A 12,061-nucleotide genomic window follows, 5' to 3' on the forward strand; every position below is an offset into this window, starting at 1 on the left:
AATTGTACATGTTAACTTACACGGTAGTGACATTTCATTTTAAAATTATATTAATTAATCACTAGTTTTATTTATTTATTTTTGACTCAATTATTTAAAATTGAATGCTCATACCCTGATATTCATAATGCTTGAATTCGGGACACTAAGAAATAACGATAATTCATTTATCATCGAGATCGCTTGATTCGTGCATTAATTTTATTTTTTAAAAAAAGTAACATTAATTTTATTAATATATTAACGAATGTTTAATAGCATTCTGAAGTAACATTAATAGCTGCTTCAAAAATGTTTATTATTTTCATTATAGGTACGATAAAATTTGAATAATTTAAACCGTAAAATATACGAGATACTTGGTGTTCATATAAATCTATTTAGTACCAGCTCATATTAGGATTTAGATCAATGAAAACGGGAGAGAGGAGTGACAGATCACCAATTAATTTCTTTATTTATAAACTATATGAAAGAGAGGGAGCAAAGAATGAGCCAAAAGTCAAAATGAAGAAACGATGGACAGATTACAATCTTTTGTGGAGACTAATTGGATACTTCACTCTCATTTTTATTTTGAAATGAAAATAACTACATATCTAATATATAGTTATTATTATATTTTAACAATTAACACAGAAATAGAAAAAAAGAAAACCTAATACATACATAAAATATAACTTCTACCGTTGGTACTCGTTCAAGTGGTAAGCAGCTTGATGTCGTTTAAACAGGTTTTGAGTTCGAATCATTGTGTATGGAAAAAATCCTGAAGCTCATCCACCAAACCCATATGTGCGTCCCAAGTCGGTTCGAATCAATCAAGACGAAACCTTGAGATGACAAAAAAAAAAAAAAAACTTCTAGATAACCCCTGCAGTTGATAAAATATGGTCCCATATGCACCTATTCCCTTAATTCAACTGTTACAATCATCGTATCTCACCAATTCATCCATAATATATATTTCCTCCTGTTCATATGTTCAATTCAGTTCATATATAGTTAAAAAAGTAATGACATTATTTTTCTGAAAGAATATATATTGACAATGAAGTTTGTTATTCAACCCATCAAGCAAAAGGTGAAATATTACATAACAATCAAAAGATTAAAGGTTCCTAGAAAATTTAATCAAACCTAAGAAAGAAAATCTGCCTGTAAATCTCCAACTTTTAATGGGTAAAAAAAAACAAGGGGGAAGAGGGGTCAGTTACATAATTTTAGGTCAAAACCCCTAAAAATCTCTTGAAGCTTTCATAGATATGGAGAATCCTAATACAGCCAAGCAGGGAAAAATTAAACGTGGTCAACAAGTTATCACCACGAAAAAATAATAACTAAACACATGGAAACCCTACTTTCTCCCAAATCTGGATCCTCCAAGCTATGTTGATAATGGCAGGTCGCAGGCTACTGTTTCTCTCTTTAAGGTTTGAGGAAAAAAAACCCAACAAAAGATTAACTATAGAAAATCATCACTGATCCAAAAAAAAAAAAAAGAGAGAGAGAGAGAGTGGTAAAAAGGGATCTGGTGGAAATCTTGTTTTCTCAATGTGAGCATGGTTTTTGCAGTTGCTGATCACATGAACTTTAGCAAAGCCAATCGTAGGGTTTTCACGAGATCCTTCACTGTCATTGAAAACTCAGCTTCCATCTGATAACCATGGAATATTCAAGGTTTTAGTCGAGGGTTTTTCTTGGAAATTGCATATTGAAAGCTACTTTGGAAAAGGCAAAGCAAAAGCAATACCTGAGCAACAATGGTTATGTCAAGAGTGGCTTGTCCGAAGGGCAAGACTTTGGTATTGAGCTCAGAGAGATGAAGCTTTTCGACTTGGTTTATGATGTTGGAGATGAACCCTTTTCTGTTCTCGCAGTGGATTCTAATCAGCACATCTTTGTCTGAAACTCTTGCTTCGATCTCAGGGAATGGCTTGTTAAATTGGCTCTTAAAATTCTCATCGGAGGAAGATGTCTCATCGTCTACACAAATCTGGGTTTTCTTCACGAAGATCACTGATTCCACCGTTTTCTTAGCAGCTTGCTCCTCCAGTATTGTCACTTTCTCTTTAAGCTGTTTCAGGTACTTGATAGCATCTCCAAGAACCGATGCCTTATCCGTCTGCAAAACACATTAGACAGCCATAAGCCAATGTCTAATTTCGACCTAAACTATATATCTGTGCTGACTTTGTACCTTTTTGAGGCCAGGAATGAGTGCCGAAAGTGAAACGAACCTCTGGCTGAGCTTTTCACGGCGTTTCCTTTCAGCAATCACATGATCTTGAGCATTTAGTGGAGTCCTAGTCAATGAACGCATCACCCTCTTTGAAACCTGTTCGAATTTAGATAAACAATATTGGTCCTCTTTGAAATCAAAGATGGAAAACATACAAATATTTGCAACTCAAAAACCCACCTCATTATTGTTTGGTTTGACGTCGCAGTCAAGGCCGTGTTGTTGTTGAGACACAGCCGGAGGCGAATTGGAGTTGTTGAAGGAGATTATATGGGAAGATGAAGAAGAAGCCTTTGGTGGGATGAAACTCCAGTTATCGGTTTTGAGTTGTTTCATTGGCCTTGTGAACTCGTCGTCCACTTGACGGTAAGCTTCAATTTCCTGCAAATCAAAAAACTTTCATAAAAAAAATGTTTTTTTTTCTTCAACAGGAGCAGGAAGAAAAGTGTTTTACCAGTTCAGATATCCATTTGCATGAAAGGATTTCCATTAGAAAAGCTGTTCTTTTCTCTCTTTCCCCTGATTTCCTGGGATTATCAACAAATCAACAAAGCTCAGATAATCCAACAAATACCCAGAAAGATTTTCTTAAAAAATGAACATGGAAACATACAAGATAACACTGGAGCTCCAGAAATCTTCAAAGGCCAGGAATTTGAAGAAAATGAAGAGCTAACCTTAAAGCTGGGAGTGTAAACACTATTTCCCTCTCGATTAGGCAGTGGAATGAACGGACCAATCCACTTGCAAGGTTATATACAGGTTCTACCAAACCTACACGCTTCCAATATTAAATTGCGTTCTCGCACGTGTGAAAATTTCTTCCATTTTTTGTTCTAGTATTCACTGTTTACTTGAAGGCGCTGCTTCTGGACCTCCTTTTCTTTATATCAACATCCGATGTATAATTCTTTGTCTCCCTACTCGGTGAAAAAAAACTTAAATCTATTCTATTTACTTTCATAATCCAATTTAAACTTCCGTACGTTTAATTTATATTTTTCAATTTTTTGTATGACTTTTAACACTTATATTTTATCACATTTATATATTTTAATTAATTTTTGTCTTAACATTTTTATCTTTACTCATATTAAATCCATGAGTGGATGTTAGATGTACTCATTTCTTTAGGCAATATTCAAAAATAATTTTTAATGATAATAAATATTTTATATTAAAATTAACAAATTTATATATCATATGTATATTTCATTACTTCACTATAATAAATTTAATTATTTGTTTTTTACCTAAAATGTTTATCAATAATATATAAAACATGAATTTAACAAACTTTTGAATCAGCTAAAATATCTTTTATGAACCATTATCTCATTAAATTGACATAAAAATACCATTTTAGTATATCATTAGACTGATCATCAATATTTAATCTATTAATTGATTAATCTGGATCGAATACTGTATAAATCTATTATAATACTCTCAATTCAGTTTATTTCATTTACAAAATCAAAATTCGTATCTTAATCTTACTTAAATATTAAAATAAATAACTTGTGTTGATATTAAATTAAAAATTGAAATGAAATTGTATTATAAAATAATTAAATATGTAAATATATAGGCATGAGACTAAATAACTAATTTTATCAATCTGTATTTATAATACATAAAATAATTAAATATGTAAATATACATATAAGTATGTGACGCTGACGAAATAACCAATTTACTAATAGCGTAAGTATTAGAAAATCTAATTTAAAAAAATAGTTACTTTATTAAGAGTACATACCCACAAGTTGAAACATTTTTAGGATAACATGCAGCTTCCAAGAATATGGGTTCTTATCTCAAGTCTGAACATATGAAGAAAACCTTTTTTTATGAGATAAAATAAGTAGAATTTATATTTGAAAAATAAATATACTTTTGATGAATCAAAGTCTTCTAGAAAATTAAAAATATAAAAAAAAATTATTTAATTGATTGAGATATTTCATTTGAGTCTTTAAATGCCTTTTATTTTCAGGTTTATAATATTTTATTATTCATTAATTATCTTAGATCATAAATAAATACGATTTTATTGTTGAATCTCGAGAAATACATTTATCTACAAATTATAAATTTTATTTAAAGAGTGTTTTTTTTCTATCATACGACTTAATAAACATTAATAATTAAAATTAAAATTATACAAACAAGTTAATAAAAAAAGAGAAGGAACCAAAAAAGATTTAAAGAGATTTAAAGCATTTTCATACGCTTCTTAATCTCAGTCTTAAACCGTACAAAACGTGGAGCAAGCCAAGAGTCAAAAATCACATGCAAAAATTAGAACCCGAAACGAAGGTTCCACGACTCTGGCAAACACAAAAAGAGAAGGGGAAAAAAAGACACAGAACTGGTCAAAACCTTGCTCTTCTCTCCATATACCCAACACCCTTATATTCCTTCCATTTCTTTTCGAATAAATTATTCTATCGATTATTAAATTATTATTATCATTTTATTCTAATTATTATTTTTATAACAATAATTAATATTATATTTTTATTGTGATTATCAATCATTAAAAATTAACATAATATTAACTTAAATTTTTATTTATTTTCATAAGTTTTTTTTTTCATGTGACTAGCCTACATTTACTTTTTAATAAATTGGTAACCTCTAATAAAAAAATGATACATTCCACCATCTATTGGTGATGCAAAATTAAGTTAAATATTCACTTAAAAGAATTTGGATATGGGATTTTTTTCGAGATCTTTTTAATAGAATTTCAACATTTAACCATTACATTAAGATTATATTTATATATGATTCATAAAAAATAATATTAAATTTGAACTGTGATTAAAATTAATGACATTTATATTATAAAACAAATTAATTAAAATATTTTATAAAAATATATTATATGATACTATTTTTTCGCTATAATCTTCCATCATGTAAACATTTCAGAATAATGATTTTGCGTTTCTTAACATGTCGATAAAACATAAAAACAATGATGTTTATCGCGGACCATGGTTTATTGACATGATCATAATGAGTCTATTATAATGAAACCTTTCTTTAGGGATATGTTGATAGGAGGAATGATGAGGGGAGCAATAAATCTCTCGTTCAAGAACTGAACGTGGATACCCGACAGGAGGGTTTAACGATTGTTAGGAACGGTGTGCTACCAGAAATTCAATTTTCAACAACCTTCTACAAAGAGGTAAGTTACTATAAGACAGTCTAATTTAAGATTAAGGAACGATGGAGAATAAACACAATTGAAAATATGATAAAAAGTATAATATTTTCGGTTGATCGTAACATAAAATGTTATGCTAATATTTATAACATTTAGTTCGCTTTTTATAACATTTTCGGTGTGTCCATTCTCTGTCATTCCTTAACCTTAAATTAGGCTGATGTCCCTTAAACTTACCCTCCACAAAGCTATTGATGATAAATTGGCCAAATAGATTTTCGTAATGCTCTTCGAAAGTCGATAGGATACAAAGCACTCTTGGAAAGAATTACTTCCCATACATTTCTCTTTAGGAGTGTACTGTAACACCCCAAACCGATACATATGACTCGATCAGATCTGAGGTGTCACATTAGGGCCACCAGAGCCATCCACACTAAGAATACAAGAAAAATAAAATTTATCAAAAAAAAAAAAAATTAAAATCTTAAAACAATTTCAACATAAATATAAAAATTCAGAAATCGTTCGGATGTTAAACAGAATTCAATAATACATAAATATCAAAACAAGTTACAAACACTAATATACATACAAAATGTGACATACATGACCCTTAATTACATCTGTATCAAACTCTACAAGTGACACTAAAGGAACTCCCATTACCGATGTCGATAACTACATAGGATCGATTCTTTTACCCTGAAATGGTAAATAATAGAGTGAGCTCTAGGAAAGCTCAATAATATAAACTATCAAATGATGCTAAAGGAAAAACATATATATGGTAACACATAAAATTTTATTTGTGATCGAGGCATATATATGTTTTAGTAATGAGTTGAAATTTCACTAAGCGAGTCTTTAGGTAACAATCGGAAAGTTTACAATCTAGACGAAACATAAAGAGAGAATGATTCAAGAGGTTGAGTTGTGGAGTCTAGTGTGTTCCAACAAAATCAAGAAAAGTGTACAAATAGTTTAAAACAGTAGTAATTTATTTTTTTAAAAAGATTTTAAAAATCACATTAATAACCTCCAATCGAACATTGATATACATTTCCTCAAAACTGCATCCATAAGGACTTATCCTAGCCTCACTGGGCGAAAGAGAGAACCTAAGGGAGCACCTTGAGTTGTAAGAACTTACCCTAGTTAAAGCGTAGGAGTCCACTTGAGGGGGTGCCTCAGGTCCATAAGGACTTACCCTTTGCGTAAAGAAGATGAGCAATCCTAAGGGAATATCTTAGGATCCATAAGGTCTAACCTTAGGCCTATCGAGCCTAAGAGCCTACCAATGAGTCACATCAAGTCCATAAAGAATTACCAACTTGATTAAAGTTGAACCTGCAAAGACTCCATAAAATATCCAAGTTAGTACCTCAATATAAATCAAATTAAACAGTGAAACAATAATATCATATTCATGAGCCAGGTGTATATTTTGTATTAGAAACATAAATTAGAGATCATGTTTTTATTTCAGATAACAGAGTCGTACGTTTAATATCAGAGAAAATATCCATGTGCATAGGAACAATGATAGCGTGTAAATATATAGTGTTGTGGCACGTAAATATGTACAAGTATACACAATTGACGGAAGAAATATAGTGATAAGCAAGTATCGTCTCCACAAGATTAGAAGTATTTTAAAAGCAAGCTATAACAAATAAAAGTTGTCATGAACTAAAGTTAAAACTAACTAAATCTAAGTATATTTACAATGGTATAAACAGATGAAAGTATAGTTGTGGCAGATGGTATATATAAATGGTGATGGAATGCTGTGGCAAGAACAGATGAAGTGGAATAATTTTGTTTGTGGTGAAAGTTGATGAAATTGTAAAAGTGTGCTGAGGCAAGAGTTTAAGCAAAGTGCAAAAGTCTGCTAAAGCAGTAAAATAAATTGAACTTTGGGAAATGAGATTAGACTTGATAACCTCACACAATCAAGCTTCTATAGAGGTAAATGAAATGGATTTGCTATGGAAAAAATATTTTGTGCTATGGATGATCTCTGCTCTTATGAGTTTATTGCTTGACAAGATTTGCTGAAAATGCTCCTAAACTCTCTCAAGCAAGGAACCCGATAAAACTAATGTTACTATAATACCTCTCAGCGTGAATTGTAACATTAGCCTATCGAGTAAGTCTATTCCTTTAGTCATATGAAACCCTCTCCTTATCTCTAAGACGAGTTAGAACCTACCCATCCCGGTTTGGTTCCCTTACTCACGTAGATCTAACCTAACTCTATCGATTATAGGTATCCATACTTAGAAAATGGAAATCTCTCAAAAGCTCTTACAATACTAAGCATATTACGCTACAGTAAATGACAATCTCTAAAAACTCTTACATTGCTATATATCATAAAAGTAAAAACAATGAGCAAAACAACATTTAAAACATAAAAACATCCATTCATCTATTAACACAAAATAAAATCATCCAACACCAAATAAGTAACTTCATGGTGTGGCTAAGTTCATCCAAGAATATGCAAATTTAGTACAAGCCCAAATAAGATATAAAAATAAAGCACAAGGAGAAGAAGACTCCCAAAAGAGCTGTTGTCGTGACTTAGCTCCACCACCATGCATTGCTTTAGCAAGCTAGCCCCTCTTGAGGTCTAACTGCTACCTCCCTTGAAGCTCGGCTATGAAGGACACCATGAAAAAAGGATGAAAAAGGAAGAAGAAGATGAAAATGAACAACCACATTTCTTTAGGTCACTTCCCAAAGCTTTCCAAAAGTCTCTCTAAAATGTAGGGCACCTTAGGTATTTATAGAGGGAATATTTCTAGGGTTTTGGGCCCAAAATTCCCTTTGTACCCTAGGTGGCATCATTCACACATAAAGGGGCCGGTTATTGTGGCAGGTGGTCCCAAAATTTGCAGTTGGGGTGGTGAATCACGCGTGGCTGGACAGCTAAGCAAAGTTTTTATTACTATTTTTTCTTTTATACTCTAGGTCTGCTAGCCATCTTTCGATGCAGTAAGTATTTCAACGTTCCATCTACAGAATTCTACAGCATGACAACTTCCATATCTTCTCTTTAAGATTTCATTGTCTGCACAATACCACAAAAATAAGACTTTTCCCTCGACAACACTAGTTTTCAATAAATTTATGCTGCAACAAGACTTTACCACCAAATGAAACTATATGACCTAAATGCAATCTAAATGCTATGACATGGGCTTTAACACAAACAATAATCCAAGTAAAAAGGCACAAAAATACAACCTTTTTATAGGGTTATCACATCTCTAAACTTAAACTATTGCTTGTCGTCAAGTAATGGATAATAATTAGCAGAAAATAATGTAATGACAAAAGTTTAGTTAAGGCAACGATGTTGAGATAAAATTTCAACCCTTAGAAATAAATGGCTTCAACATGCTAGACAAGTCAGAATATCAAGAACTTTTCCCTAAAGCAAGACCCTTTGCATTGTGTGTGCGGGATTGTATCCAGTCCATGCTTAACGAAGTTAGAAAATTCTAATCAAGTTCCCTATTGTGCTTTAGTATTTCTTTACCAATTAAGCACACATTTACTCCCATTAAAATTAACTTAACATAAATTTAACTTCACTTTTTTACACTACTACGAGGAGAGTCAGCTTATCAAAACTACCATCCCACACTATAGATAAATGAGAGCATACCTTCCATCCCCAAGCTAGTCAGGTAGAGTCATCCCGTGACTACTTTCATTCACTCGTATGCTATTGCTGCCATTTATTGAAACGTAGTATCCTGGCACTATTATAGCAAAGAGGAGTTCCCCTCTATAGTTACACCAAAGCATTTATTCGCAATTTAAAAACATTTAAGCACAATTGAGTTTAATCAAGCGTTTATCAATTAAACACATTATTCATAAATTAATGTTGCAACATGCAAAGGTTCTTTCAAAAAATTTCTATGTTCCTTAAGCATGGAAAGCATACAATCGTGTATCAAGGTTCACAAAGTCTCAAGCTCTAAAGTTGGTCCTATCAATCCTAACAGTCATGTAAATTCCATTCATAGCCATGACAAAAATTTCTCATCATTGGGCATCCTTAACTTATTTTAACAAAAACTGATTCAACCCAACTAAATGGCATAACATAATTCTACTAATATTATAAATGCAATGCTTAACTATGGACAATACCTCCTCCAAGCTTGAAGGTTGCATTGTCCTCAATGCATGAAGACTAAATTAACTAAGCTACACTACATTAATGCAAAAGCTACGAGAGGTACCTCACTATGGTGGTGTCTTGTCCCCGGTACACCTGGTGCGTCTCTTCTTTGGGGTGGAATCTTCTGGCTTGTTATGTTGGGTGGTCTTGGTTGTAACCTTAGATACTACAGAAGAAGTTTCTACTGCATGTCTGACTGATTGTGTCAAGTGATGTCTAGTCAGGTGTGGTTCTGTAGGTTGTGGCTGCATAGGTGAGGGTAGGATCTCTTCAGTGTCAGCAGCAGAGTTGAACACTACTTCATTGGTCTTCTCAACATCATCATGCTAGGTGGGACTTTGTTGCCTTGGTGAAACAATCACTTCATCTTTAGGATCGGACGAGGGGCAGGTGTCAAGCATATCAATATCATAGGGCTCCATGGGCTCGGTAGCATTGGAGTGATTCTCCTCATTAGATTGCTTCGCTTCAGTAGGTGGGGCAGTCAGTTATTTGGTCTGGCAGTTTGCGTCTTGCGGGGCATGTATAGGAAATGTTGCAACATTATTTTTCTCCTCCAAAATGTCTTTAGGGAAATGAAGGAAACTGTCGGTGCTCAAGTGTAGTATCTCCTTGAAAAAAGAGGACATAACCACATCCCTTTGCCTCACATAGCTGAAGAAAGTGTGCATCTTGTTCTCCAGCTTCTCCACTCGCTCTTTAGTTTCTCGTGAGAAGGTCAATATGGCCGTCATTCTTACCGAGGTAACCATTTTAGCACCTCTTTTGAGGGTTTCCTTAGGGACATCCTCATCAAAACCCATCAGCTCGGGAATCAACTTCATTGTAATACCAGTCTTCGTTGGGAAGTTCTCTTCAAACATCTCTTCGAACATCTCATCGACCACTTTCTTCTTTTTTCACATGGTAGTGATCAAATTCGGGAAGATCAACATCCCCTTTTTTCATTTGAGGCTTTTATAAATTTGTTGAACGATGACTTCATCGATATTATTGGGCGCCCAAAAATAATGGAATACAACAGAAGCATCCGCTGCAGCGAGATAGTTGTATGGTGCGATATAGTCATTAGTCGAGTTTTAATAAAGTGAATACATACCTTGGCTGACAATGCCTCTCTATTCTCCCCTTGCTTGGGTTTCCGCATTGCCATGTTGTCCCTTGGAAGCACAAATCTTCCAAGATTCCCACGTAAGTTTCAGGATTCGTCGTAGGAATAAATTTTGCATGATGGATGGTCACATTCTCCAGCTTGAAGAAACAATTTATGGCTTTCAGCGTGAATCTAACTCTCCTTCCTCACACCCAGATTCCATGTTTTGTAAGCTTAATAAGAACATGGAATTCCCTCACGATAGATGGGGCGACATCACCCGAATATTGAATGAAAACCTCCCAGTGTTGTTTTGTTATGACACACGTTACCTCAGGGAAAAGGCTCTTCACCTTCTACTAGCAGAATAAAACCCTGCACCAAATACACCGATCGACCTTTTATATGTTGAAATATTTCCTCTGTTGCATCATTTTTAAATTTTTGAATGAGGGTTTATGACAATGGTTGAGAGGAAGAACTCCCACTGAAAACATTCTTGCATTGTGCCATCTCAGCCGTGATAGATGAAAACATAAAAAGAAAACTATGTTGTGGTAGAAGTAGGGGTTTCACGGTGGAAAGAAAAAATAAAAGAAAACACAGGTGGTGACTATGGCAGAAATCAGGTAGAGAAGAAGAAGTTTGAGAGAAAACTTAAAAATAAAACAAAGTGAAGAAGAAAGAGAAGAGAAATGGGCAGTTTTAAAGAAAAAGTTGGTGGTTTTGGGCGAGTTAATGCAAAAGTAGGAAAGAGAAAAAGAATGTAATAATTACCTAGAATGTGATTGGTTAGTTTGAAAAGTTAAAAATAAATAAAATAATAAAAGAAATTTGTTTCCCCCTTTTTCCCGCCTTAGCCAAAAAATCTACTAGGGTTTCTTTTTATCCTCTTTTAAATTTTCTCCCCATGATGCCACATGTCCTTGGATGAATTAGAAAACATAATTATATATTTGAAATTATCCCCTCCACAAACCATTATTGGATATGACTTGAAGAGATAAACATGTATTCAAACGATATTTCTTTACAATATTGTAATAGTAATAAGGATGGCCAATATACCTAGGTTGTACTTCAAAACCCTTAGGGTGTGTTTGGTTCACGAAATGTAAGATTATCTTTGAGAATAAGATTACTGGAATGTAATATTACTCTGAGAATGTTGTATTATCGTGCTTGGATTGTTTACCATGTATGTAAGATTACAATGTTTGGTTGGAGGAATATGAGATCACTTGAATGCATATTTTATCAAATTATCATTGTGATATATATTTTTTAACAAGTAAATATTTAATATTAAATTATAAATATTTGAATGAAAATTTATAAAAA

At 33.0% G+C, this 12,061-nt stretch overlaps 1 protein-coding gene across 1 annotated transcript; it reads right to left on the bottom strand.

Annotated features, from left to right (window-relative positions):
* Positions 1-1,546: 1,546 nt before the first annotated feature.
* LOC120216523 (transcription factor bHLH18-like) lies at positions 1,547-10,049 on the bottom strand. Its single transcript, XM_039213915.1, has 6 exons — positions 9,973-10,049; positions 2,697-2,769; positions 2,423-2,623; positions 2,201-2,338; positions 1,754-2,125; positions 1,547-1,657 (listed from the first exon to the last, which is right to left on the bottom strand). Exons 1-6 carry the CDS (start codon positions 10,047-10,049, stop codon positions 1,583-1,585), a joined length of 936 nt encoding a protein of 311 aa, XP_039069846.1. The 3' UTR covers positions 1,547-1,582.
* Between the last annotated feature and the right edge of the window lie 2,012 nt (positions 10,050-12,061).

The sequence above is a fragment of the Hibiscus syriacus genome, unplaced genomic scaffold, assembly GCF_006381635.1.
Source record: "Hibiscus syriacus cultivar Baekdansim isolate YM2019G1 unplaced genomic scaffold, ASM638163v2 tig00110160_pilon, whole genome shotgun sequence".
In the NCBI taxonomy this organism is placed as follows: Eukaryota; Viridiplantae; Streptophyta; class Magnoliopsida; order Malvales; family Malvaceae; genus Hibiscus; species Hibiscus syriacus.

Excerpts from the sequence above, each read along its gene's own strand:
- LOC120216523 (XM_039213915.1), bottom strand. The coding sequence starts at position 10,049 with ATGGAGCCCTATGATATTGATATGCTTGACACCTGCCCCTCGTCCGAT. Across the intron at positions 2,770-9,972 it reads GAAGTGATTGTTTCACCAAG|GAAATCAGGGGAAAGAGAGA; the intron begins GCAACAAAGTCC and ends TGATAATCCCAG. Across the intron at positions 2,624-2,696 it reads GCAAATGGATATCTGAACTG|GAAATTGAAGCTTACCGTCA; the intron begins GTAAAACACTTT and ends TTTGATTTGCAG.